The following is a 27,919-nucleotide window of genomic DNA, read 5'->3' on the forward strand; positions in this document are numbered from 1 at the left end:
TACTTTCTTTGCATATATTCTTTCACTCACATCAGCCCAAAGCATCCTCCCACACTCCCAATGTGGAACATTGGTGGAATACGTCAGGGATGTTACGCGCTGCTTGTTTTGCTAAAATGGTATGGTGTGGAATGGAGATGGTATTTTTTAGCTTTGACTAGTATTTCAGAGCCCTCTCAAGCTTTAGTCAGGCAGCAGACCTAGACACAATATGCACAAGATGAAGAAAGCTTTCAAAACTTATTTTATTCTCATGCATTTACTGACACAGGCAGAATCCACGTGCAACTTGCAGAAGTCCAGAAACATTCCCCACCATCTCTCAGAAGTAGGTCAGAGGATCGTCTCTGGTTTTGCCAGTTTGAAAACTGACAAGGCTGGGACCTTGGTTTTCATGAGGAAGGCCTTGGAACACCCTTAAGTGGACGTAGTCAGTATCAGAATCTTGGACCTAGAAATCAGAACAGTGGGAGAATGAGGATCATGTGTGAAACTAAAAGGTGCTCTTGTATACTTGGAAGGACATCTTCTCTCAGAAACTTAAGTTTAGGTATATCTTCACTTCAATGACTCTTAGCCCAAGTCTGGATGGTAACTGGTGGCAGAAACTACACGGAGAACTCTATGTCTCCATGTATCACAGATTGTAATAAAACAAGTTTTTAAAAAAAAAAACACATCAGACAGATGTTAATGGAAAACCAGGACTTCTTGGATATAGAAGCACCAGAAGAAACAAAAGGAGAAAGGTTTTGATGGCATCTTATATAGCTCATCAAGATTCCAGTCCATCAGCTTGAAACTTCTCAGGACATTCAGAGCAGGAGACACAAGAATAAGTCCTAATGGCTCAGAGGTGGGACAAGATGCACAGACCATATCAGCTCCTAGAGGGTACAAAAGGATCTATCCAAAACCTTCACATGGTCTTAAGAACAACCCCAGAGATGCAATGACAACTTGAAAGCCAAGATCCCTTGTCTTATGTACTGTAAACACGCTGGTTTGGTGCCTGGACAGACAACATGACATGTCTTCATGCTTGCAGGGATGACCATGAGTGAAAAACTTGCCTTCCCCTCCAGAAAACCCACACAAAGATTTTCTACAAAGTTGCGCAGAATTTCCTACATACAGAGCCAAATACAACAGGTGTTCAACTCTTATTGTGTGAGGTCTATGATATTAAAGGAAAGTTTAATGCCTTAGACTCTTAAGAGGTCTTTACATGCGTTCTGGTAACTGCAGTGTTGCACCATGTTTGTCTTTGTCTGGATTACATCTCAGCTGTAAATTTGTTGGTAAAATATTAGGGATGTGGAAAATTCCCAAGTATAAAAGAATGACTCTTGCAACAGAGCTCATTCCAGTTAATGCTAAATTGAAGAAGTGTTTCCTGTCACTTGCAAAATTGGGAAAGATATCATCAGTCACCAGTGCTATAAATGTGTTTAAGTTTGATTACATATCAGTCTTAATTTCTGAGTAGCTTGGTCATGAGGCTTACCATGGACAGCAGGCAAGTACTTTACACATGTGATTGCCTAGGTCAGCAATAAGCACTAAGGGAAGAAATGCAACTGGGCGTGACTTCTGGTTCTACCTCTGCAGCAGATGACACAGAACCAAAAGGGCCAGCACACGTGCTTGCATGCAAAACTAGTTAGAAGAATCTGGGATGCTCGCATTAAATTAAAAAGTTGACTAACTCTCCAACAGATGCTCAGGCTGGCCTCAAATTAATTATAATAAACACTACTGGAGGACACAAGAGGCAATATGAAATCTGTTGCTTTGCCTTGAAAGGCAACAGGGGAGCACGGTTACAGCTAGTTTAGATAATTTGAGCTGATAAGGCTATCCACTGACTTCAACTAAGATTATCTTACAAAAGTTATCATTCACACCTGAAGAAGCACAGTGAATGTTAAGTTTTTATACTTCTATTCTAGAGTAGTGACAGAGGAATTTTATAAGCAGCTACAGATAGTGTTGATTCTTGTTAGCCACATCAGGTTTCCTACATGTGCTTCCCTTTCCTGCTATAAGCCACTGTGCAAGTCACCTATATTGTTTGACTACAGAGTAATCCCTCTTATAAAACATACAAACCTTAATGAAGTAGTTTATTCCAGCAACCACCTGAGTCTTATATACTATGGCTCGAAAGATGCCATATGTTCTGTTTTCCCTGCTTTCAAATTGTGGCTTTACCTGAAAAAGGAAAAAGAAAAATGGTTGGCAGATTCATATTTAGACTTTTCCTTCCCATCTACCACTCCAATTTTCAGATTTCTAAACACACACCTGTAATGAAATAAACCCAGAACCATCAAAATAATTCAATTTACAACTAAATCTCCAGCCTTCTTCCTTATTTGAAGTGTTGCCTCCAGCATTCTTTAAAATCATATTAGAATTAGGCTTCCTAATAGTTTTTTTTTCCTAAAAGCTGCCCATCTAAAGTGTTTCCTGCCAAAAACCAAAAACAGAACTGCATAAACATCATCAGTTCTTCACTACATAGCAGTTGCAGACAGTGTAGTTTCAAAAGAAAAAATACTGTGTGCTGAAAGCATTTACCCTCTCAGTTCAGGTAGATGCATTTATGCGCAGTATCCAGGTTAAGCCCTGTGGATCTTAAAATATGCACAGTTAAAACATTTACAGACTTCTCATATACATATTCAAAGAACGAAAGAAAGAATGAAAGACAGGACGTAACTGTTTGTCCTGAATCAAAGTGTAGGGAAAGCTTTAAGTTCATTACCCATCACATTGATACAGCCCTCTGAGGCAAAATATTCTGACAATTATAAGGCTGAAGGGGCAGGGAAGTTGCAGGGGGACAGCTGTGAGCAGTAGTGGAAGTCTGTCCAGGTGTCTAAGGCATCACAATTTATGTACCAGTGATTGTTTTACTATTTACTGTTCATTTGCATCCGATGACACAAATTCCCAACAGAAAGGCAGACACTGCAAAAGTAACCAGAAAACTTATTTCTGTCATCTAGAAAGCATAAGCTATCTTTTTCAGGCTGGGTAACAGCCTCTCCTCAGCACATGACACACGTTAATGGCTTGACGCACGGAAGATGCATTCCAGAAGTCGGGCAGACCAGTGCATAATCACTCAGCAGCCTGCTCAGGCAGTCCCTGGGAGGAGCTCAGCACTTCTCACCACAAAGCTGTTTCACATACATTCACAGAACAAATTGCCCTTCCCAGCACACCCACCTACAACTCTCTGCCACTCCCATTCCTTCCTACCAAGCAGGTCCCAAAGAGTGCCCTGGTAACATCCAGATCAACTGTTATCAGTCAGAAATTATCCAATACCTTCAATTCATCATATTGAGGCTTCTTATACTCTCTCACTGTTATCATTTACTGAAGTAACTGCTAACGGCCTTTTGACGTTCATCCAGACAAACGAGGCAGGTTGCATATGGCTTCAATTTCCAACGCTCTTCCAGCTGGCTGAGTCTGGGGGCTTCTAAGGTGCAAAAATTAACTGTGGCATCTTTAGGTACACTTAATTCCTCTCTCAAGACAAAAGAAAGTCAGCTCTTCCCCTCCCCAGGTTTATGATCTCGCCTGGCCTCTGACCACTATTTCCACACTTGTCATTTATGGACAGAGCCTTCAGTAAATTCAGGTGGGCAAGCAGACAGCTTCTTAACCCTCAAATGGAAAAATACAACATTTCTAAGCCCTTATTTAACAGCTCCTTAAACCCCAAACATTCCTCAGCTTTAGGCAATAGCTATAAAATAAGGAGACTGGATAAAGAGCATTCCCCAACTCACTAAGGTTTAGAGTACAAACGAGGCAAAAGGTGTAAGTAAATAATTATGTAATCTCAAGAGCTGACAGACCTTGAACAAATATATTTATATATATGGTATATAAGATACCGAGTTATGCAGATGCATAACTTCACTCAAATCATATTAATTGCTCCTCCTCTTTGCAGATCATAAAATTGTATAGAATTGCATCATTAAAGGGTGACGCTTATCTGGCTAGAAGCACAGGAGGGCTGCCCCACCATAAGGTTTGCCTTCACAAGAATATTTTCCTTACAGAACTATATCAAAGGCTCTGCAGTGGGGCATGAGCTTTTTCGAAGACAAATGGCCAGCAAAGGGGAGGGCTGAGAGGAGCACCAGGGACATCCCTCTCTCACGCTCAACAGAAGGCAGAAATTTCACCTTGCAGAAAATTAAGAGCAAAGAATAATTTGCTTTCATTTTCCTGAAGTTACTGAGAATAGAAGAGCACCAAAAATTAGATCAGTCCTCTTCTGGAATCAAACCGAATATCACTACGTTCACATTTCAGATTCCGTATTTGTTCAGGACTTTGTGAACATTAGCACAGATTGAAATGGACTTTTACATTTTAAGGTGCATTTGTTGCCCACTGACCACCAGGTACCAAGGTTTCATACTTGCTGTGCACTGCAATAGGGTAGGATTTTGACCACCCATACCACAGCCCAGCATTAAAAACACAGCTCGGTATCTGGTATGCTATTGTGTTTTAGCACCATTCGAAGAAGGCCTTTACACATTTAACACACTCGTTGGTCAAACCTCACAGCCTTCAGCTGGCTGGAGACATTGCCCTCCCTGTCTTACACTTGAAGAAACCACAGTTGCAAATACACAAACGTACCACAAACCCTGGCATCATTCTATGGTCTTCAGCAGTCTGTGGTCTCTCTGTGGGTAAAAAGGAGTTTGTGATCTATGCAAGTGCTGCTTGTTAAACCACATCTGTCAGCATAGGAGGAACAGTAATACTGCTCCTGAGCAATTAAATCCATGTCCCACAGACAAATTTAGATAACCCTTTCCCTTCCTGTTCTGCAAACTATCTCCTGACTAGCCTGTTAGCACCATCCACCAGCACATACACCAAGTCTCCCCCATGTATATGTACAACTGACAGCCTCAGTCTGCCTGTTTTACAAGGATCTCCTGGTTGCAATGCCTCTCCACATAAACAACCTAGCTCACCTTAGTCTGGCTCCATCATTGCCTGCTGTTAGCCTACAAGCTCACAGGAAACACGAAACAGTGCTGGTGGAAATGGTGTCCACCATGGCACAGCAAAGGAGAGCTTGGAGTCCTGCGCACACAGGAGTGTGCAGCAGTATCAGACAACATCTTCAGCCCCACTACTTCTTCTATCTGTTTCCTCAAGTAGGGCATAAATTATACTTTGTACAGGTGCAAAAGAAGGAAGAGCTCATCCCTTCAGAGTTGCGAGGGTGAAGGGGAGTGCTAGGATGGCTTGGAACACCAGATGGGAGGTATGAAAGGAGCTTTCCCATGCCACATTGTCCCTCTCCTGCTCCTCAAGATGTGCTCTGTATCTTTTTGAATTGCTGCACCACAAAGGATTAGAGCATCTCCAGAGGTGTTGTCAACACTTGTGCTTCCAGGAAGGCACCACTCACTGCCTGTAACTAACTACTTTGGCAACTTAGAAGAGGTTTGGCAACTGGTCTCACCCTGTTTGGCTTGTGCCAAGCTCACCTTGCCCTGCTGGCTCACCAACAGTCCCTGCTTCACAGCTGTTAACTCTAGAAAGCACTAGATGCCAGGAGAGAACATACTATTTACTATGCCGTGTCCTGCGTATAATTTTTTTCGTGCATACACTGCACATGGTTTGTCCTATCCACATACTTCAGTGAGGAATTAATTTTTTCAGGTACAATCTTCTCCCTTCAAATATATCGACCTCAGTGCTGGCACAATAGAGTTGGTCTTTTAACTATATGCAAAGATTAAGTGAAGGTAGCCAGTACTATGCCTGCCTATGGACAAGGATGAAACAGAAAAGTGATTTGTTTTTATCTTACTTGCACCGTGCCTACACAGAACACTGAGAAAAATACTTACTGACAAAGGCATTTTCAGCTTCTTCAGTTTAAACACTCAGTATCACCACCTGGTCTCCCAGCCTTGGCAAAAGATTCACCCTTCACGCAGACTTTATCTTCAGATAGGTTGCAACTCACCTGGTCAACAATATGCTGGATTTCTGGAGTAGCAGGCTTAGTTTCAGATAAGCCCCCAGGCATCATAGGGGTAGGTAACATCTCCGAAATGATGGGTGGTTCTGAGGAGGGAAGTCCAGAGTAGTCTGAGAAGAGTCACCAGGCACCTCGTATATATACACATACACATGTGTCATGGAATCATATGACTTTTAACATATGGAACCTACCACTACCGAACTGGAGGAGGAGAGAAATGCTGAGAGCAGGGGCAAAAAGCCATGTAAAGCACTAATGATATTAATAGCAAATGTAAAGAGCACATGTATAAAGAGCACATGTAAAGAGCACATGTATAAAGGCTCCATGTCAGTAAGAAAAGTAAACTACATTCTCCAGCCATCCATACCTTAAGACAGTTGGTTAGGGCTGAAACCAAAACCTCTTGTCTCCCCACCCACATGCAGGTGACTAGTCCGTACACTCAGGAAATGCATCAAAGCCACACCCATCATTTCCCAACACATTTAATATCAGAAGAAAGCGTTCAGTAATTTCCTTAGTGCAGGTCCCGATCTACTTGAAATTGTATTGTCTCAATATCCTTCCAGGTGGGAAAGAGGAACAGATTTTGTTTTACATGCAGTGACTTTACTTACTTCTGCCTGACCAGAAAGGTGCAGAGGCAAAATTCAGAAGCGGAAAAAATTTAGTCCTAGGCTCAGGTAAGTACTACAAGTTAGTTAACTCTGTTCCTTTCCTATCAATCCTGTAGTTAGTTGCATTCAGACAATCAAGATAAAGACTCAATATGTAGTACCATTTATGCTTTTCTCGAAACTCCAGTGCCAATTTCCTGCTTATTGACCTCCTCACAGATAACAAGTGATGCAACAGACTGCAAACATGTACTTCATATCTAACTTCAAGACCTGTCCTTGGTACAAAGAGCTTGAGATTGAGAAACTAGGGCTGACAGGACTAAATTCAACGGTATACAGATCAAGATAGGAGCATGTTACAGATAAGGATGTTGCAGAATTCCCCAAAACTGTTATGTGAGTGGATGAAAGCCATATGAGGAAAAACAGCTGTCCTGCTGCATCTTCCTGAACAAAGTGAAAATTGCTTGCAGTTCTTGGGAATAAAGGGAGTGGCAGGTTTTAAAAATGGAAGCTTTCCATTTTCTCTCAATTCATCACACCAGATGAGGAGATCCTCACAGCCCCGTTCATGGAGGGAATGACAATTCAAGCCAATGAGTTCAACCTCTTTCATCTCTACAAGACATTGCTGATTCACGCAAACACTGATTGTCTTCCACCACATTCCTACCACGTGTCTGATTCACACAGCAAGACAGATGAGCTAACTAACTGGGAGAGCCAGCTCACCATACTGAGGCCACAAGTCACAGAGTACATCCAATAACAGCACAGCACCAGGGCTAAACAAAGCCATTTTATAAATTTATCCACTCACCACGATGCAGATCTCACTAATGCCCCTCAAAGGTATTTTGATACGGTTCCCAAAGCAACACAACCCCTCTGGAGAACTCTTGCTTCTGATTAGTAAGAAATGCACCAAGTAGAAAGACAAGAAGAGTTACGTTATAACCTCAGGACGACCGTAGGAGTGAAACTAAAGACATTATTGTTGTGTGGAAGTCATTCATTGGACTCCACATTTCTGTGTTTGTTGGTTTTTGACTTCAAAAATGTTGTCTCAAAATGCAGTGATACATTTAACATTGGAATGCAGAGCTCTCTTGCACACGTAGCTCATGAAGTCATTTTGAAATGCTGACATCTCAGAAACTTGTTAATCAGCAGCAACAGGCTATCCAAGGCAATCTAAACCTCTCTCCATTAAGCTTTGGATGTAATGAAACAATATTTGGAACGCTGCCTTGAAAAAAACAGCCATCCTCATTACATCTCTTGCAGAACATTGACAACCTTGACCGCGTCTCCACTTTAGCATGTGGGACACGTTTGATGTTACATACCATTCCAGCCTATGCTCAGCATTTGCACAGACTGCAGTTTTTCTTCAGGTAAATGTTCTGCTGTAAGCTTTGAGAATCTGTGCTGGAAGAACAGCACTACTGTTCTATATAGCTTTAAAGCTGAGTAGCGTCTTCTACTTATTCAGCTAGCGGAAAAAACCTTTGCAGCTTGTACACCACTACTCTCTGGTTCTGTGTAAGCAATTTCAAGTAGTAAACAGAAGTTGTAGTCAATAAAAGTATCAGTACAGTAACAACGACAACAAAAAAAGAATCCAAACCCTAGGATTAGGTATTTAGCAGTTATTTTAAAAAAGAAATGGAGCCATCTCCATAGAAATGATTGGGACATCTACGGGAGTAGGTCAGTCTTGTGGTTGCAGTGATATGACATGACTAATCTTGACTGGATGAAATGACACATGGTCTGCACCAAATTTCAACAGCTGTGAAAGGAAGCTCCTCCATCTGCTGACTGAGGATCTAGTTGGTATCATCACAGGAACACTAGCCTCAACATTTAACATACTACTCTGCCAGAAAAGGGTTTCCCCTCCTGACACCAATCCTGAATTCAAAAGATGTCTGACACCATACATCAACTTGAAAGATGAACAGAAACTTCAGCTTCAGCAGCAGAAAGTTATTTATCACTAATTGTTAAAATCAACCCAGCCTGTGGTGAGCCTATGGTACAAGATAGGAGCGTCTTCTCAAGCTCCTTCAAAATAACCAAGTTCTATCCTTAGAAATTTTCTGTAGAGATTAGCTATTTCACCAGTCTTGAGTTCTTAAAGACTAGAGAAGATGGCAGCACTGAATGCTGGAACATATGCTTCTCTTTATTTCACAAAAGGAGATAAGAAGTAAGTGCTTGAGAGGGCTTTCTAAGCAACCTGGATCTGCACATCTACATTCACCATTTTCAAACAATGGAGAAGCCTCAGTAGAGGGGCAAGCTACCTGCACGAGATCTAGATTCGGCAGGGATACCAGCTGAGCTTCTCATTAAAGTGATTTTACTTGCAGAAACCAAGTTTGAACCAGGAACGGGATGAAATCCAGGTATTTGTTGGGTCCAGTATTTGATCAAGAGGCCCAGTAATTTTGTGACTATGTTAATGGCAAAGTTGAAAGAGGATTCAATCACAGACTAAGCATGATCCCATGAAAAGGGGTCACTAGACACAGAGGCACATTTTATCTGCACTTGTTTAGCACGGCCCACAGCTCACACCAGTACCGCTTCTATTCCACCACAAACCATCCCACCTCACAGACAGCAAGTGTGCACTTGCAGCCCAGAAAGCCAACCGTATCCTGGGCTGCATCAAAAGAAGTGTGGCCAGCAAGTTGAGGGAGGTGATTCTCCCCCTCTACTCTGCTCTCATGAGACCCCACCTGGAGTGCTGCATTCAGCTCTGGGGCCTCCAGCACAAGAAGACAAGGACCTGTTAGAACATGTCCAGGGGAGGACCACAAGGATGATTAAGGGGCTGGAGCACCTCTCCTACGAAAACAGGCTGAGGGAGTTGGGGTTGTTTGGCCTGGAGAAAAGGCTCTGGGGAGAACTCATAGCAACTTTCCAGTACCTAAAGGGGGCCTACAGGAAAGCTGGGGAGGGACTTTTCGTCAGGGAGTGTAGTAATGGGACAAGGAGTAATGGCTTTAAACAAAAAGAGGGTAGATTTAGATTAGATATAAGGGGAAAATTATTTATTACAAGGGTGATGAGGCACTGGAACAGGATGCCCAGAGAATCTGTGGATGCCTCATCCCTGGAGGTGTTCAAGGCCAGGCTGGATGGGGCTTTGGGCAACCTGGTCTCGTGGGAGGTGTCCCTGCCCATGGCAGGGGGGTTCAAATTAGATGATCTTTAAGGTGCCTTCCAACTCAAACCATTCTATGATTCTATGACAGATCTTAAATATCAAAAGATAGTAAAGCTTTTTTCTCCTTTCCCATGCCCCAAAGCATGACATGCAATTCCAGTTACTCACCTTCGTGTTCCACTAAGCTCAAGAGCAAGATTCAAACAGCTCCTGATCCACGTCATTTGCCATACGCTGTAAGAGATAGCCCTCTGCACTCAGAGCAGACCAAATAGAGTAATTCAACTTTTTAGTACAACCCTTTGTATGTAACAAGCTGTAAATAACTGAAGAGTGCCAAACAGGGACTTAGAAATCTTCTTAGGGTTCAGAACTTTTTCCATATACAGGCTTATATAGATCTACTTGCTTAGCTTTATATTCTAATGAAAAAAATGCATTAGTGTTTTTTTTTCCCATAGATCTCTCCCAATTAATGCTAAGCTGCACTACCACAAAAACAAACAAACAAACAACACCCCCACCCCATCCCCCTCAAAAAAAAGACCTGCAGATGTATAACATCCATACAGGTCACTTTTCACAGCATCTGCTTAGCTGAAGAAGTTCTCACACAACAGTTGAGCAGACATCTGGATGAATAAAGGAAGACACTGACTAATTCCCGTTACAATCTCAAGTTTCTACTGAAATACAACATAAGCTTAATTATTTCAGAGATATTGATGCTACCTTATACACACTGGCAGAAATTTGTATCATAAAACTGGCTTAAAAGGACTGCAGTTGTAGACCCAGACCCTGGAGAGAACAAATATTTTAGGCACTTACATTAGACACCAGCTTTAGAGCAGCAACTTTGACATTAAAACTAACTACTCTCAGTATTTGATTAACAGACCATCTCCTATGGAAATTAGGTTACTGGCAACTCAGCCCACTGTTCTGAGAAGTACTTGACTTCCACTTTGTTTTAATATTAAAGAATAAACACTTATTCTAAACACTTAATATTAAAGAATAAACAAATAAGAATTTATCAGTGTAATGACAAACTTTTTTTCCCCTGCTTTCAGACTTGCAGAAAAACAATGAATACTTCAAGAGGAAAATGAGACCTTCAGTCAGAGTAAAGTTCTGCTTAGTGCAGTTGCAGTACCGGGGGTGGGTGGGGGGTGGGGGGAAAAGAAAGTTTTTCAAAATTAGGATTTACATCCTTAAAGAATTAAGATAGATTTCTACCTTGTTCTCAAAGAAAAGTGTGACTAAATGACACCACCTAAAAGTCATAGGTCACCATATAGTCTAAGGATCTCTACTGCTCTACTGGACAAATGACTATGGAGAAGACACTGCAAAGATCTTTGCAGTTTTCAGTGACACAAGGACATTCCTCCAGCTACTTCCTACTCGCCATATGTGCAAAGCTCTTAAGGACATGAGAGTACGCAGTCATTTCAGTGGTGTAACTGAATTCCAAAGTGTTTGCAAGATGGTGCCTGTATTTTTAAGGCTCTGATCAATGTTTTTTTGAAGTATTATTACTCTAACAGAAACAGCTGGTAACCGAGCAGACCATTTGACTTGTCAGTCAGAGTTAGTAAAAAAAAAAAAAAAAAAAAAAAAACTAAAGATATGATTACAGCAATTTCACTTTAGTCATATTTTTCCAGTTTTAAATGATGCTTTCTTTTTTGTATTACTGCAGGGGTGTTATATTTAAAGCTTTCTAAATACAATACAAAAAGCAGATTCAGCTGTATGAGGTACGCACAGCTATTTTCTCTAGATATAATTCACCTACAGAATTAAATTTTCAGAAAAAGGGGTGGAACAGGGACAACAGAGTTAACTGTCTGCTTCCTAAATGCTGTTCAAATACATATTCTCATTTCCAACACAAAGTAGTTTTAATCAACATCACATTCCAGATTTAAAGAAAAATCCAGAGCATGGTAACAAAGGTGAAACAGCAGCTGCAACAGATGCTGCCTGTCAGCACTGGGGAAACCATGGGAAAGTTGTATCCACAGGCAGGGTTTGAATGAGTGTTGCTAGTGTTGAGTATTTCAAAACAATGCTGGCAGCTTCTTACTTTGATGGGTGCTGAACCTACGGTTGCTTATCGTTCTGCAATGTTTATTTCCTTTTGAATTTTCGCACCATGTTCAATGATTGTTTACCAAGCATCAGTTCTGGGAAAACCCTGTCCACACTGCTCAGAGCTGCCTTTTTTTTTTTTTTTTTAAAAACAAACAAATCCCAACACTTTCTTCCCCTCTTGGGCTCCTGAAGCTTGAAAAGTTTAAGAAAGATACCACTTTCACATTCCATTTGAAAATTATTTTAATACTATAAAACTCATTTGTTCACATATTTTGTACAAAAGATGAGTTGTTTTCTCTTAATTAGAGGAGAATTATTTAAACTGAGATTCCAGCTAGAGTAGGTCCAAAACAAAACAGGACTGGGTTCTCCTGGCTCTGGAGGGTCCCAATTCAGCTCGCCCAAGGTCTCTTTCCAGTTTGGCTCTCATGGTTATGGACCACCTTGATGGGAAGTACTTAACATCATTGACTCTTTGGAGGCTTGTAATGAATTCGGCAACGTTCATTAAATACCTGAGACACCAAAACAGAAAAGCAAAAGTGAGTAAGTCCATGTCTATGGGATGATCTGATCTTCAGAGCTAGTTCAGGCAACTGCCTCCTCCTGTAGCACCCACATTGAGGTGCCAGCCCTGCTGTACCAATAAATGGTACTTACCAAGGCATCTGTCTCCATTCACTTTCTCTCCTGGCTTTACTGAATCCAAAGCTTGCAGCCTGGTGCTGAGGGACTGACTGCACAGCACTAACAGTATTCTCCCTCAGATAGGGCAGTCTTATAATCCTGGTGGTCTGTCACTACCAAAGATGCTGAAGTTTTTGGTTGATTGGTTGGTTGGTGGGAGGTTTTGTTGTTGCTGTTTTAAAGAGGGAGGGAAAAGACCAGTGGAAGGATCCTGACCAGCTGTGTTAAGTTCACTGTGGCATTAAAACTGGGACATCACATTCTTCCCTTTCCTGAGCAAACACACTTTACATTGTTGCAACAGCTAAAAAGAGGTGCAAGGATGTGTTCTTGGAAGCAATGGTCCTGCTTTTAGTTATTTGACTGGGGGCGCTGATGTTGCCAGCATTCCCTCAGAAAGGGCAGGCTGCTCTCGCCGCGTTCACCTTAGGCACCTTCTCTGGGTAAAATTTAGCACACAGAACTAGAACCTGAGATCGTTTTAATTTAGCTCAAACTTGCAGACCTCATCAAACAGCTTGCTTAACCTGACATGGGCCAGTAATTAACGTATGGCAGCTTGAATCAAAAGCACAACACACACAGGCTCACACCAAAGTTACTGGGGCTGTTTTCAGGGGATTTAGTTATTTAAAGTTTTGGCGCCAAGCTTTGCCCAGCGCACGTCCTGAAGTGTAACACGAGCTCCACCTAGCACCAAGCTGAGGCACTGGCGGTTATTAGGTCCACCAGCAGGATTCCCACAACAGTATATTTTGCCGGGGTATCCAGGTACTTTTCAGATCCAAATGCCTTTGATGTTCGGGATGTCAAGTTTTGTGAAGTCTCCCTTAGGCTTCACATGCAAAGTGACTGGTCTTGTCATCTGGGGGAACTTATGTATCACTTTATGTAAAATGTTACTTTAAATTTTATCTTCCTAGAACTGTCTACTTTTGCAACTGATCTCCTTGTTCAGCACCAATGGCAACTTCAACAAAAGTGAGGTATGCAGCATGCCTTAATTATGCATTTATTCCTAACAATTTTTAAGTAATCTTTGACTTACCACCAAATTTGGTTTACTTTAAGAAAGACACATATTACAAACCAATTCGCCTTACAGAAAACATGGAAGTTGTGATATAATTTCTTTCACATGCACACACAACCTGTCCCATTACATTACCACATGCAATGGACAGCTCTGGAAGAGTTAAAGAGTGTGAAAAGATCCAAAATCAAGTAAATGATAGAAGGAAACAGTAGAAATCAGCAGTCACAAAAATTTCCTATTCAGAAGCATTTTAATACTAGGAAGATTGTTCCACGTTATCCAAGTCATTTAATATGCATATGTCTGAAAGGGTACTGCAAATACACTCTAAACCACTGTAAGGCTGGCTCTCTCACATCGAACAACATACCAAAAAAACCAAAAAAAAACTCAGTTTCCAGCTTGCTATCATGCAAACTTTGAAAGCATCATTGTCAGTGCCTCTGAAGCCCATGGAAGATCAATATTGTGAACTTACTAACACCATCTCCTACTTTTAGTATCATCTACCCACAGATCTCAGTGTGTTACTCAGTCCAATTAACTCCTATAGTCTACCTGAAGTACTATCTTTTTTTCAGACAGAGAAAAAACACTGTCCAAGATACCTTAAAATTCATGCTGCTATGTAAGAGTTTGATTTTGCTGTCTTTTATGTATTAATACAAAACACTCTGCTGATAAGCTCCCTTGTAAAAGTGATATACAGAGACTAATGCAAATGTCTTATTTTAGAAGCCAATTCACCCCATGCCCTTTTAAAATAAAACTGACAGTAGTGTTGCCATGAAATGTTTGCCATTGGTGGCCTGTAACATGTTGTTACAGATATGGCATTTCTGAGTTTTATCCAAGTTGGCTCTAAATTCATTAAAAAAGAGAATAATTAAGGGCATGATTAGCTTTTCCCAGTCAGTACTAACTGGGAAACCCTTTAAACACTTAATTTGAAGTGAAATGCTGCAGCAAGAGAATACATAGGGAGTACTCCACAGTCCCTCCTCCCCACTAAACCAGCCACATTTCTTTCCTTCATAGTGCATCTGGGAAGTTTTGGTCTCTGCACCTAGAAATAGGAAAATGACTGAGCACTTTCCCTACTTTCCCCTGCACTGCCCTCACCTATTTCTAGTTAACGTGCCTACTAAGGCATCAGTCCCACACCTGCAGTGCAGGACAGTTCAAACCCTCAGCACAGAACCACAACGCTTTGGTAAATGACTGAGTACCTTCCAACTTCTGTCGTTTACCACTTCTTCAACGTTCAGCTCCGACTGCATCAATTTCAACTGCAGAATAGACAAAGAAACAGGTTTTTGTCAAAATGGCTCCCTGCAGCCTTCAGTATTCACTACCCTTGCAACTTCCTTGACAAAATCCCAGTACCAGGTGTGCATCCCCTCCAATGGTACGAACTGAAGGTAGTTATCCTGGAAGTCTGGTCCCTCCATTCAGCCAATGCTTTGGGTACTCTAGAGTTGTCCATAAGAGGTATTGTGAAGGCAGACCTGCAATGCAAGCCTTGCAGAAGTAACTACTGGTTACTAGTTCTTCATTCTCAAATATCGCCCATCAAGATTTGCCAGCAATTAGCTGATTAACCTTCATGGCTTCACCAACAAAAATAACTATGCCAAATTCAAGCACTCAGCACAGGAAATGGTAGTGCTAGGGTTAGCTTTGCAGCCTTGAGTTCTCATTCCTCCACACATGCATTATTAGAGTCATAGGACAGCTGGCAGCAAAACCATGACAGAAATCAAATTCTTGATTTAGGGTTAAGATCACGAAGACATCTATTCTGTGCACTGACCAAGAAAAGGGTCTACAAGAACAGATCATATATGTTCATGTTCTCTGAACCATTTACTATGGTACGTGATCACAGCAGGACAAATCAGATTTACACAGATGCAAGACCTCTGGCAAGAAATGCCACAATAAGCAGATCTTGAGCACTCACTCAATCCATGAGAAATTTTTTTTCACCTCTGTTAGTAACTCCAAGGGGCACATGTGACAGCTGAGTTCAGATGACCTGTGGGAATTTGACCCTGCCACAAGTTCCAGAAGCAACAGTAGAGGACTTAAAGCCCAACTACTGTTTATGCCTATGATTAGGATTTATTTTTGTTGGAGTTTTAGACTCTAGAGTGAATAAGTTTTAAATATGTGTCTCCAATTAGAGAGTTAGTGAACAGATACAAACCAAGAGAGCAATTACATTTTAAAAAAAACTCAAGTAGGATGTCCAGACACACACAGCTTATACTGGTGTTGGATGAGCTTTTACCTACTCAACAGGACTCCAAACTGTTTGAAATAATAACCCAGCATTAACAGGGTCACTAGATGACCAGCATTAGTCTTTATAACATAACTGCTCAGAAGATCTTTAGCATTTCAAAGAAGGGTTTTTCCTGCTGGAATACGTGAATAGGTTTACAACTGTCAGCATTGTCACGTAACTCATCTTTGACACTAAGCCTCAGCAAAACTACTATTTCAGCCTGTTGCTTAGGATTGCAGACCCAAAAAGCAATGCAATCAGCATTGCAATCAGTTAATCAACAAGGCTATACAGGTGCATTTGTTTGTTAAGTTTGTGTTTTTCTCTCTCCTCCTAAAAACATACTCCAGTATTTTTTAGCAGGCCCCACTAATTCACTTCCTAAAGCTAATACTTGTTAAGCTGTATGTTTTGAACTTCCAGAATTAATTTGGTTGGCTATTTTATGACACTTCATACAAGAGAACTAAGATGATACCAAATTAATACAATAATCAACTGATACTTTTATGTAAGTGGTCTGAAAGAATTGACTGCTAGAGCCACACAACTCCAAGGTTTTTTTTAAGCAGTGACCCAGAAGCAGTAATTTTGTATAAAGTCCTCCAATTTGTACTATTAACAGTATGAGAAAAGTATAAAGAAAAAAGAACAGATCTGTATTTCAAACAAATACACATTCAAAATGAATAATCTTAAATGTAGGATGCGTTCTGTCAAGAGAGCTTATTTGAGTTGTTCCAGGAAAAAAAAAAAAAAAAACACTCATGGAGAAGGAAAAGAAAAAGGTGGAAATCGGGAAGAAACCACTCTCAAAATCAAGTGCAAATTTGAGGTCATCTGATCAAAGGATTTCTGGGATGTTTCGAAATGACAGATTGCTTTTAACATTTGAAATCACATCCAATTATTAAACATTATCATTGAGATTCTCCTATTGGTTTCAGTGGTAGGTTCTGGGCTCACTAACTAAGTGATTTAAAGAATTGACTCTGAAAGAACCTTACACAAAATATTAAGCTATCATTCCATTTTTCCAAAACTAATATGGATGCTTATTAGAAGTTCTGTAAGTTAGGCTTGAAGGACAAAACCACTTGCCTGCCATTTGGTTCTTTAAATCTGAGCTCACAACAGAGCACTTCTCTGAGAGCAAGTCAAACAGTTCACTCAGTGTCTGGGAAAATCAAATGCTGGTTTGTGAACCCCTGAACTCAAGTCATCTCCCCAGGAAGCTCTGCACTTACAACTGCATCAGCATTCAACTACTCTGCAAAAGACCACTTCTTTCCACTTCTGATAGTCCATCTAATTCACCTCTGGTGAGTTACACTTTCCATCCAGAGGCCATAAGGTTGAGAAGGTTTGCACATTAAAACTCCTTATGCAAACCCAGAAGTCACTCTTACACCATAAAAGCTAAACACTAAACAACAACAAAAAAATGCTTAAGTGGAATTCAAGGTTGTCTGGCAGCTCCTCACAGGGGACAGGAACTCCAATTAATACACTGAGTAAGAATAATGCTTCTCAGGGTGATGTTGAATAGGGACAGCTTTAAGTCTGTGTAACTGTGTGGTGCAAGAGACAAACATGAAAGACACTTCATTATCTTCTAGTGTTTGCATCTTGGCACACATCCACCATTTGCAGACAGACTACTTTTCACAAAATCTCAAAAAAGGCAAAAGGAACCTCCAGACATTTTGAAGAGAATAAACAAGCCCCTATTAAGTTGTACACTAAGTGGCGCTAGTCAGTGAAAGTTAAGAGTCCACTCTGGAAAAGCATGCATGTTTTACTATGCATTTGTGTAATAGAATCTCCAAAAATGTTCAATTTACAGGATAAAAGCAGTTCTGTTCTGAGTGCCAGGGAAAACACCACTCACAAACCCAGCTGACAAGAACCCAGGACAACACCACTTAAGTCAGGACCCCCTTCAGGTTCTCTCCATCATGGAGATCTTTCCATTTGGGAAAGACACCCTCTGACTTCTAAGTGACCTCAAAAAATCTCCACCACTCACCTTTGTCTGCTCTTTCCTGAGTTGCTTTAATAATGCTACGTCATCTTGTGCCTTTTCCCTCTCTTCTCTGAGAGTTTTCACTACACTGGAAGTCTGAGCGATGCAGTTTTTGATGATTTTCTCTCTGCTGGTGTGAGCTTCCATCAGCTAAGTGGGGATGAGACAAAGTCACAACAACTAGGTCAACTACCCAAGAAAAAAAAAAAAAAAAGCTCTGAGTTACAAATTTAAGAGACTTTCTGAAGTTAAGGCATTGCTATGCCTGCAGAATTCCCTTTGACTCTATAATCTACATGGAAGCAATATTGCTTTGAGCAGTAATTACCGACGTGAACTGATGGTAAAAGTCAAAGATACAAGATAAGTCTTTGAGTACCACAAAAGTGCTCCAGCACCCATTTTTAAAAGAAAGTGGGCTGTCTGCAGTACACCTCAAAGGATCGGTATTGCAGGACAAGCAAGTCCACAACACGGCTTAAAAGTGAAGTAGCTTTCGCATGCGCGTGGTTTAGCTATATAGAGAAGTCAGGTGTGCCATTATGAATACATAAAGCATGATATATCAAGAGTCTTTTCCTTAGAAATTGAGATGCGCTGCTTTAGCTGCCACCGCACTGAGTATAACTTCAGAAAATGAGTTGAAGTTAAAGAAATAGACACTTACAGACTGGTAGAGCTCTTTACATGTCTGGCTGGCATCGATTTTCCCTACGAAGGAAGCTGTCGGAATTGTAGTATTTAACTCGTGGACAATTCTGTCATCAATCGTCCTCATCACTCTGAGCAACTCCTGCATCAAATAAATAAAAAAATAAATGTTTATCTCTCAGAGAAAAACAAAAACACACAGGGAAGCCGCAGCCTCTGCGGTCCGGGGAGCGAAGGGCAGGCGGGCGCCCCTCAGGGCGGCCCAGCGGCCTGCTGCGCCCCCTGCCTGCTGGCACGGCCGGGGGCTGCCGCCGGGCGACCCGAGCGAGGGCCGGGAAGCCGAGGGGCAGCCCGGGGCCTCCCGCCTCAGGCAGCAGCCACACATCGCGACGGCCCCCGGCGGGGAGAGGAGGCCCCCGTCCCCGTTCCCCGCCCCGCTCTCGCTACCTGGAACTCGGCGAAGTCCTCACAGTTCGCCGCTCTGCTGGGCGCCGCCATATTGGAAAGGCCGAGGGCGCGGCGGCAGCCAACCGGGCGGCGAGGGCGGGACGAGGCGGGCGGAGCGGGGGCAGGGGCGGCACCGGGCGGCAGCACCACGGCGGGGACGGGGACGGGGAGCGGGGGGGTGACATTGAGGGGCCCCGCGCCGCGGGCTGCAGCGCCATGTGGGGCCGCGCCGGTGAGTGCCCGGCCCCGGCCGGGCCCCGGAGCCGGGATGGGGTCCGGGGGGGTCTGCGGGGCCGGGAGGGAGCGCAGCGGGGCCGGGCGGCCGCGGTGGGTGCCGTGACGCGCACGGTGCGCGCTGAAGCTTGAAGCCCGAGGGCCTCCGAGCTGGCTTAAAAAGTAAAAGGGGGGGGAAGGGGGGGGAGGTTCGTGACTTTTTATTTTTAATTTTCTCCTCTGAAAACCTTGGGAATGGTTTGGTTTTGAGGGTGTCTTTTTTTTTTTTTCTGTAGTTGAGAAGTTTTAAAGCATAAAGAATATTAAATATATATATATATAAATTTTTTACTACCCTTTTATCTTCCAAAAATTCATTTTTTCCTCAGAAATTTTTCATCAAATGATAAATTGAAAGGTCTTTCAATTAAAATAGCATGTTTACATATATAAGGTTCCTCGTCTCCTGACGCACCACCAGGCAGTATCTCAGCACTGCGAGGTCTGGCTTATGTCTTGGTAACCCTCTATCAAAAGACCATTCTAGGATGAGACAAGGATGTGACTTCTAGGATGTGACAAGGCTGTCAAAATCCTGGTGTATGGTCCTTGAAAAAGCACTGCCCGAAGTATACCTGATGTGCAGGAATAGATAAGTGCCTTGAAGTGGTGATACGTTAGTAGCACGTCTTAGAAATTGCTCGTAGGCTATTATCTGTCAGTCCGGTTTTTCTACATGCGCTTAACCGGTAAGCTCCAGCGATGGTTTATGGAGTTGTCTTTAATTTCTTTCCTAGATTCTGCTGCAGCCTAAACCTGCAGTTTCTTGCACAGTGTTAGGTTTGTACCCACTGTTTTTATTTCTTATTTTCTCCTGGAGGTGGGGAGGAGAAACAGCCTCCTACTTATCTTCCAGTGTTCTCACTCTCTAATATTCAGAGTTAGATTTAACCCCTTTGCTTCTTCTGCTTTCTCTTCCAGACAGGGCTGTTAAACTGCTGGAAAGAAACATTCCCTCAATTCTGAGGTTGACTAGAGGAGTAGATCTGAAGATAAACAGAAGGCTTTGCAGCAAACCCCTCAAGGAAAGCCCACCTCAGCCAAGAAGTAAGTTTCTGATAAAGATCATGCCACATTTCATGCTTTGAAATATTTAGGTACTCAGGCTGCAGTCATCTGAACAGGCATTTTGCAGACATGTATACCAATATCCCTGATTTTGTGAGAGGGAATTCTAATCTTTAGACTGAAAAACTGAACGTCAAAATTAGCAATGAGATCTTGTTTTTTAACAAAGCCAGGGGACAATATTTTGTCTTGTGACAGTAACACAGCTTTTGCTTTGTAGCAGGTCATTAGTATTGTGTTTGATGTACAGCCCTGCACTCTGAGGCTCTTATCTGTGCTCTAGTAACAGACTGTTCAGCCCCAATATAAACTGTCGGTGTTTAGGAATATTATACTAGCTAAAATACTTTTGCAGTTTTCCATAGTAGAACCAGCTCCAGCTGTTCACAAACTTGAACATGCCCTGCAGGAGAGAGTCAGTCTTGATCATTGGCTTAGTTCCTATTTAAAGGTGAGATTGGTCAGGTAAAGCTCGGGTGTTGAGACATTTTGTAACTGATTAGAGCACAGTTTTGGTACTCTAATCAGACTCCTCTGTAACTGTTTCCCTACTTGGCCTGTTGATGCTAGATAAAAGCAGCATACAGATGTGAAGCATTTTGCATACATCTTTGTTAAAAAAATAAAATCAGTAACTCAGCCGTACTAGGTAAGACCAAAGGTCTGTTTAACAATGTCACTCTCCAGTAGCAGCCAGTGAAGGAGGGCCCTTACATTTTTGTGAGGACTAACAGGAACGGTGATTAATAGCAAGGCTCTAAGAAGGAATATAGAAACAGGGCAAACATAGTGTTTCTTCCCTAGACTGCTGTCCCAGAGCTGGAGTCTTTGTTTAATGGTCCTTGTTGGATTTTACTTTTGTAAATTTTCCCAGTATCTTGAAGCTCTATCTATTTTTGGCATCCACAGCCTCTGCGAAGGAGTTCCTCGGCTGAACTGTGCTTTGAGAAAATAAGTACAGGCTTGTATTTGTTTTTGAGCGTGGTATGCGCTGTTTTCCTCGACGGTCACTGCAATCTGGCGATTCTGGCGCCCTCTGTTGTGATGAAAGGGCCTTCAGTTAGTGCTTTTCCAGGCTGCAGGGTCTCAGTCTATTACAGTGTTTCTTATGTGGTGGCCATTCCATAGCTGTGACCACACTTGCGAATTTTCTCTGTGCCCATTCTAGTTGGACTGTTTTTGGGATGAGGGATCAGCATTTTGCAAGCTTTTCAAAATGCTGGAGTCACGTTTTTTATACAGTGGCATAATAAAGCTTTCGTGTTGGTCTGTGTTCATTTCCTAGTCATTGCTAATAATGCCTTTTGCCTTTCTGTTACTGAACTTTTTCCGAAACCTCCGAGAAACCCCAAGGACTTACTTTGCAGCAATAATGGTTAGGTTAGAGTTTGTCCTTTGTATGTGAACTGGAACTGCTTCTTACTTACATAAATGGGAGGGATTTTCACTGGATTTCACTGAGTTGGGATTCTGAAGTCCTGCAGATCTTCACCCCTAGCCATCTTCTTAATAACAGTGTTGTCAGTAAACTATGTATCCACACTACTTCCTAGATCATTTATGAATCCACTAAGCAACATACATCCATGAAGAACACATCCCATTGTTGTTGTTTTAATGCTTATTTTTGCACTTTGTATGCTAGATTTTAATGTTATGTGTAGAAAAACTTTCCTGTTTTATTCTAAATATTTTGTATTTGGAGGTTGAAAGACTGAACTGAAAATTAAGGATCTGATCTTTGCTTATGGTCATTTGGTTGTTAATATCTCCAAATAAGATAAAATCCTACAGTCTATGGAAAACGTATAATACTCTTATGCTATGGTGCAGCATATTGGCTTTTCTGTAGCAGTTTCATTTCATTTCTTTAAACTAATTTAAATGTAGTAGAAAACTATATCACAGCAGCTTAGGAAGCATAGATGATGGAGCAGGTTCCATAAATTTAGAGTTGTAAATATTCAGAGCTTGCCTTGGGCAAGATTTGGCTTTCCTAACATGGCCTAAGTTTAATCCATATTTAGAAGTTCATTAATCTGACTGTGATAAATTTTTGTTCTGTAACCTACTCTAGTAATTGTACTTCATTGCTCAACCTAACTGGTTTATTACAGCTGCGGCAATTCAACTTTTCTGACTTTCTATTTTTTGTGGATTTTTTTGTTTGTTTACCTTATTTTATTTTAGGTCGGTCTGCTTTAAGGGTACCTGGACACAAGCCTACAGACTGGGAGAAAAAATGTTTGTTGTGGGCAGGCCATTTCAAAAAACCAGAGGATATACCAGAGACCGTCTCGTAAGTGCCAGTTTTGAAGCTGTTAGAGAAGCAGCATTTTCACAGGAATACGTTACTTGAATGCAATTCGTAAATACCTTTTCTTAACAGGAATAGGTTTCCACAGCTGAAAATTCTTATGCTGCTGTGACTGTTGTATCACCTTGTAGATAAGATTATATGACCTGGGGAACTCTCTATTTTGATATACATGCATTTGGATTTTTCTGAAGGGATGGCCAGCACCTATCAGTTGTTTCATTAGAAAAACAACACATTTCAATTAATTTTTATTCTTCCAATCAAAAAAGCTTTTTGCAAATACTGGTGTGAGCTTTCCATAGTGTTTTTCTTAATATGTCAAAGCCTAATACATGAAATTTTCATGATATAGCCATAAAATAATTGAAACGCATTTAAAATATTTGTTAATGAATATCTGGGGGGCAGAGGCCAACTTTCTTTACTCTTGGAGTTTAAACTAACAAATAGTGGAAAGGTTCCCTAACGAAAATAAAATAGTCAAAATTTCCCCATTGCTGGTGAAATCTGAATGTGAATGCTTTGTCCTGTGTGAGATGTAGAAAATAAAATTGGATGTTCTATTTTGCCTACCTAAACTGAAGATCAAAGTTTAAAAAATAAAATAAAATGCAATTATTAGTTTAAAAAAACATTTCTGGTGTTAGTATAGTTATCTCTTAGAATACGCTTCTAATGTTTATATATATATTTATTCAAAAGATTCGGTCAATCTTGTATTACTTAGGTGAGCAAATTATGTAGCTCCTGTCTAAAGATATTGTTTGGATGCATGGTGTAGGAATTGGAAATCCACCCATGTATCTAAGCTTTTTCTAAGTGTATCACAATAGATAAAATTGTTGAAAATTAATTATTCAATTTTGGTTTGGATCATTTTTCTTGAAATTAAATTTGAAATACATAGTCTTAAATTATTAAAACATTAAATTATGTCAGTTCCTATATTTTTGCATACAAAATACTTGTTATGAGTGTTTTTAAGAAAACAGTTATCAGACTGAGTGAAGGCATTGACTGTGCATCTAAAATCATGCTTTATTGAATGGACAAACCAACTTCTGATAAAAGCTGATCATTTTTGCAAGTGCATAGGTTGAATTAGTGGTTTTGTTTAGGGAAATAGTTCAGCCAAAGTTGAAGAGACGATTAAGAACTATAAAAACACAAAAGCTTGTTTTGTTTCTCTAAACCGCGTAAGTTTGGGTTGCAAGGGCATGTGATACAACCATCTCTTGCAAGTTATGCTCATCAAAAGTAAATAATTTATTAAACAAAATAAATGCTAATCTTAGCCACTGAATTAATTTTTAAGTGAAAATTGCATTCAGATAACTACTTTTTCCTCTTGTATAGTCTAGCACACACAAGGTAACTCAAAAATAAAAACTAATAGTTTTTAAATCTGTGCATTTCAGCTTAAGTGCAGCCAAGAACCAAAGTTGTTCATCACAAATTATTTGCAAAAACAAATAACCTGGAAGCTAAATTATTAGCTTGATGTTAGATTGACATGTTCTCTATGATTAGAAATTTTCTCAGATCAGTACTATGAAATGGTGATCCATGACTGTCACATTCCTCTTCAAAAAAACAGAATGTTTTTAGTTCTCAGGTCCTATGTGATATACCATGCTGAACCATCGTGAATCCCTTGGTGTCTTTTTCCTCCAAGTATAACGGTCAAAATGTGATATGATTACATATTTACTGGTGTTTGTGTACAATATTGGTCTCCCAGTTCTGTGAAATTTATTATCCATGTTAGGCTTGGCATGTAATTACCTCATGTGATGCATTTTTGTGCCATTATGTTGATGCTTTTCCAGTCTCCTGTAATTTTATAATATACCAAATTTAAACAATGAGAATGTTAGACTTCCTCAACAAGAAGAGTAAACTGCTCTAAATTCTGCAAGGAGCAGAAATCTCCTTACATATTTGCAGTATTTGAGATGCAGTTTGGTAGAATGATCTTCAGTACAGTTGAAAGACTTTAATAACTGATATTTTTCTTGTGGAGGACTTCTGTGTTCTAAAAGATAACCATAGACAAGGCAACAGGTTTCCTAAAGGAGCGATACAGCTACTGGTACATATGGATAAGCGTGCTGAAATACAGAGAAGATTTAAAGGAGTTACCTGTCCAAAATCAACGTTGGAAAGCTTACAGTCCTCTATGCCTCCACAGTTTCCTAGGAAAACGGATTACTTTAAGTCTGTTTCACCTAGCAGAAGGGAACTCGTAACCACTGGTCTTCTACCAAGTCCTATCCAGAATTTCTAGGAGTATTGTGTTTAGCAGCCAGTGTGAAGTCTAAAAATAGCATTATCAAATGCTGTAGTAGAGGAAGCTTTCTTTGGAAAGTAGATGGTACCATAAATGAAAGCATTTTGAACCTCAGGCAAAAAGAACTGCTAAGTTGTGATGATATTTCCCTCTGTCCAAGAAGCTCAAACTGTTAAATAACGTATTTTATTCCTTCTGACAAATGTTTTTTACCATGCTTCTGCTATTGAGGGAACATGCATATTTTACAGTGTTAAAATACACTGAAGTTCTAGTATGGATATGCGTACTTGCTGTCTCCACAGACTTTAGAAAGTGGTAGTATTAGTAAACTAGTATTAGTAAAAGCATCCCTCTCTTTTTCCTGTCCTCCCTGTAGGGAACATACATAAATACTGCAGCCTTCTTTCCCTTGCATTCTCTAATGATTTAATATTTTAAAATGTTGGGTTTGTTCCCAGCTTTGAGAAAGTCCTATGTTACCATGATTTTGTATATCCCAAAGTAGCTAGGAATCAGATGTTCCCATTCTTGTAAAACCTTTTTAAATTTATTTTTCTTTTTTTTGTGGAAAGAGCCAAGTACTGTTAGCATTATACACAGAGAGCATACCTAGATTATACAGATAGAATGCCAGGAGAAATCAAACAACTAGCCAATGGTTTATTTGGGTCTCCAGTAATGAGTCTGTTCTTTTATTATTATTTCCTGAGGATTGAAGCAATCAGAGCAGCACAGACCACACTGCGTGTGAAGGTCAGCTATGTAATGATTGCCTTGACTATACTGGGATGCATAGCGATGGTGATTAGAGGGAAGCAGGTAAGCACAGATTTTTGGCTGGTAAGCGCAAATGGATCTTGATATAAACTCATTTGGATTGTTTGTACTGTTTGTCCTTCTCATTCCCTAACCCTCACTAATTAATTCCCAAGTCAGAAAAGGGTGATGTCACTGTTAAGACCGTATAAGCAAAAACAGTCTTCCCCCCCCGCCCCTCAGTGCAATACTTAATCTTATCTTGTACTGGTTTAATTCCTCAGTTTTGCTGACAGGCTGCAAGAACTTGAAAGGAAAGAGCATCTTCCCTTCTGTCAGTCTGGTAGGCAGGTAAATGCTCCTTGGGCCTATAGGATCCATACACAGTTCATTGTGTGGATCTATTACAAACACCTCTCTACACACTGCAATGCTTAAAAAAAATCAATGTAATGGAAACAGCAGATGGGTGTATTTCTTCACACACAGACTGAGAAATCTCAAAATCTTTTTTAAACAGTGGGGAGGTGGTCAGCAGTAATTCTGTGCCCTTTAATTGTAGTAGAAAAGTCTCTATTGTGGATGGAACTAATTTTAAAAAAAAAAACAGTTCATATTATAGAAAAGTTCCCCCGTCCTGTAGCTGCTGAGCGTCCTTCGCTTATATATTTGTCATGATATCTAAGAAGTTCAGCCTGTGGCAGAACTAGGTCTGTGATTTAATTTGCATAATTTGAGGTGAAGAAGTGTAAAGTTTAAGCTTCCGAGTGAAGGATGGGTTAGTCATGCTTTAATTTTGTACTTTTTTAAACATGATTGGTAAACTATTAACTTCCTGTTATTTTTATAAACAAATTTTTTGCACACTGAAGTCAAGTCTCAGCATCATTAGTCTCAAAGTCAAGGAACTTGAATATAGTCTGTGCAGCTTATTGTCATGTTGCTCTGGGGGGAAAAAAGCACAGGACTAACAGAAACACAGTCCACTACGTTCTTTTAAGAATGACTAGAAGCTGAAAACCCTGAGCTTCTTAAAGCATCTATACCGGCAGAACCTTACTGTATGCTGCCTTTCTCTGCAGCCATTCTTCTGATTACCATGTTCCCATCTTCTTTTTATTGACAACTAAGTTACTAGCGAAACTTTATTAACTGAGTCTTAGTTAATAAAACACTGCAAATTATTTAAGTGTCAAGTAGCATTTCTACTTGTCAGCATTTGCCTGTCAAAATGAAAAGGATGCATCACTCTGAAATCAGTGGAAAGGTTTCTTTTTTGCCTTAGCAGAAGAAATCAATGACTGATAATTCCCAGAACATTTTCCTCTTAGGTTTATATAATATGAATGCAAACACCGGAAGAGGAGAGCTGCTTTGGGACCCTTGTTTTCACAGCAGCTGGAATCTATTTAACTTCTGATTTTTTTTCCAGTGTCTCTTGACTTCTGATGACCAGAGATTAATATTAAATACTGACTAGAAGCCCAGAATACATCTGCTAGTGCCATTAACAGAAGGGCCTAATTTATTCCCAGAGAAATGATAAATTTAAACTAATCTCTAGATGCTGTATTTTAACCTTCTCTCTTCCTGTCACTAAAGCTGACAGAACTGTGCCTTAGTAGGCCTCGGTAGTTCTCTGTGACAGGCCAGATACTTTGAAAACAATTGATTCAAATTTCATCTCTGTGGTACTTTTGGTGACCCCTTCTGCTCTTTGTCATATGTTGTAGGCTATAAAAAGGCATGAAACGCTTACAAGCATAAACTTGGAGAAGAAAGCTCAATGGAAAGAAGAAGCTACTCAGAGTACATCTGCTAAACCATAGAGGAAGAAATGAAGAAACCAAGGATGGGGGAAGAAAAGCCTGAAGTCCTCCTCAGCACTGGGAGGAGGATATAGTCACATCTTTCTTGTATGTTCTGTACTTGTGTTCAAGAATGAATACTTATGATCATTAAAAACAGAAACATCTGTTTTTCTTCCTGGTACCTTCCCCTTTCCCCCTAACTCTCTTCTTCAAGCCATGTAATTTTATTTCCTTCATTAACTTAAAGTCATAACTCCAGTCATCCGCTATCTCTACTACAGGTCCCTTTAAAAAGAGTG

At 40.6% G+C, this 27,919-nt stretch overlaps 3 protein-coding genes across 3 annotated transcripts; 1 reads left to right on the forward strand and 2 right to left on the reverse strand.

Moving 5' to 3' along the window:
* Positions 1 to 226: 226 nt before the first annotated feature.
* Positions 227 to 18,057, reverse strand: LOC106049291 (mitochondrial matrix import factor 23). The gene is made up of 5 exons (XM_048055162.2): positions 18,005 to 18,057; positions 14,915 to 14,974; positions 6,035 to 6,135; positions 2,113 to 2,214; positions 227 to 451 (listed from the first exon to the last, which is right to left on the reverse strand). The coding sequence occupies exons 3-5, from the start codon at positions 6,113 to 6,115 to the stop codon at positions 323 to 325; spliced, it is 312 nt and encodes a 103-aa protein (XP_047911119.2). The 5' UTR covers positions 6,116 to 6,135; positions 14,915 to 14,974; positions 18,005 to 18,057; the 3' UTR covers positions 227 to 322.
* On the reverse strand, positions 12,185 to 19,232 carry MIX23 (mitochondrial matrix import factor 23). Its single transcript, XM_048055159.2, has 5 exons — positions 19,100 to 19,232; positions 18,669 to 18,794; positions 18,005 to 18,151; positions 14,915 to 14,974; positions 12,185 to 12,477 (listed from the first exon to the last, which is right to left on the reverse strand). The coding sequence occupies exons 1-5, from the start codon at positions 19,148 to 19,150 to the stop codon at positions 12,427 to 12,429; spliced, it is 435 nt and encodes a 144-aa protein (XP_047911116.2). The 5' UTR covers positions 19,151 to 19,232; the 3' UTR covers positions 12,185 to 12,426.
* On the forward strand, positions 19,204 to 27,784 carry FAM162A (family with sequence similarity 162 member A). Its single transcript, XM_048055161.2, has 5 exons — positions 19,204 to 19,331; positions 20,294 to 20,419; positions 22,631 to 22,739; positions 25,764 to 25,872; positions 27,543 to 27,784. Exons 1-5 carry the CDS (start codon positions 19,316 to 19,318, stop codon positions 27,636 to 27,638), a joined length of 456 nt encoding a protein of 151 aa, XP_047911118.1. The 5' UTR covers positions 19,204 to 19,315; the 3' UTR covers positions 27,639 to 27,784.
* Positions 27,785 to 27,919: the final 135 nt, after the last annotated feature.

Source organism: Anser cygnoides, chromosome 1 (genome assembly GCF_040182565.1).
Source record: "Anser cygnoides isolate HZ-2024a breed goose chromosome 1, Taihu_goose_T2T_genome, whole genome shotgun sequence".
NCBI lineage: Eukaryota > Metazoa > Chordata > Aves > Anseriformes > Anatidae > Anser > Anser cygnoides.

What these genes read in the sequence shown, in the direction of transcription:
- LOC106049291 (XM_048055162.2), bottom strand. Translation starts at nt 6,115, where the DNA reads ATGTTACCTACCCCTATGATGCCTGGGGGCTTATCTGAAACTAAGCCT. An exon ending in TCCAGCATATTGTTGACCAG is followed by an intron (nt 2,215 to 6,034) that starts GTGAGTTGCAAC and finishes TTCCTTTTTCAG; the next exon opens with GTAAAGCCACAATTTGAAAG. An exon ending in GAATAAACTACTTCATTAAG is followed by an intron (nt 452 to 2,112) that starts GTTTGTATGTTT and finishes TCTGATTTCTAG; the next exon opens with GTCCAAGATTCTGATACTGA.
- MIX23 (XM_048055159.2), bottom strand. Translation starts at nt 19,150, where the DNA reads ATGGCGGCGCCCAGCAGAGCGGCGAACTGTGAGGACTTCGCCGAGTTC. An exon ending in GTAAAGAGCTCTACCAGTCT is followed by an intron (nt 18,152 to 18,668) that starts GTAAGTGTCTAT and finishes ATCCCCACTTAG; the next exon opens with CTGATGGAAGCTCACACCAG. An exon ending in TCAGGAAAGAGCAGACAAAG is followed by an intron (nt 14,975 to 18,004) that starts GTGAGTGGTGGA and finishes TCTATTCTGCAG; the next exon opens with TTGAAATTGATGCAGTCGGA.
- FAM162A (XM_048055161.2), top strand. An exon ending in GATATACCAGAGACCGTCTC is followed by an intron (nt 22,740 to 25,763) that starts GTAAGTGCCAGT and finishes TTATTTCCTGAG; the next exon opens with GATTGAAGCAATCAGAGCAG. An exon ending in TGGTGATTAGAGGGAAGCAG is followed by an intron (nt 25,873 to 27,542) that starts GTAAGCACAGAT and finishes CATATGTTGTAG; the next exon opens with GCTATAAAAAGGCATGAAAC.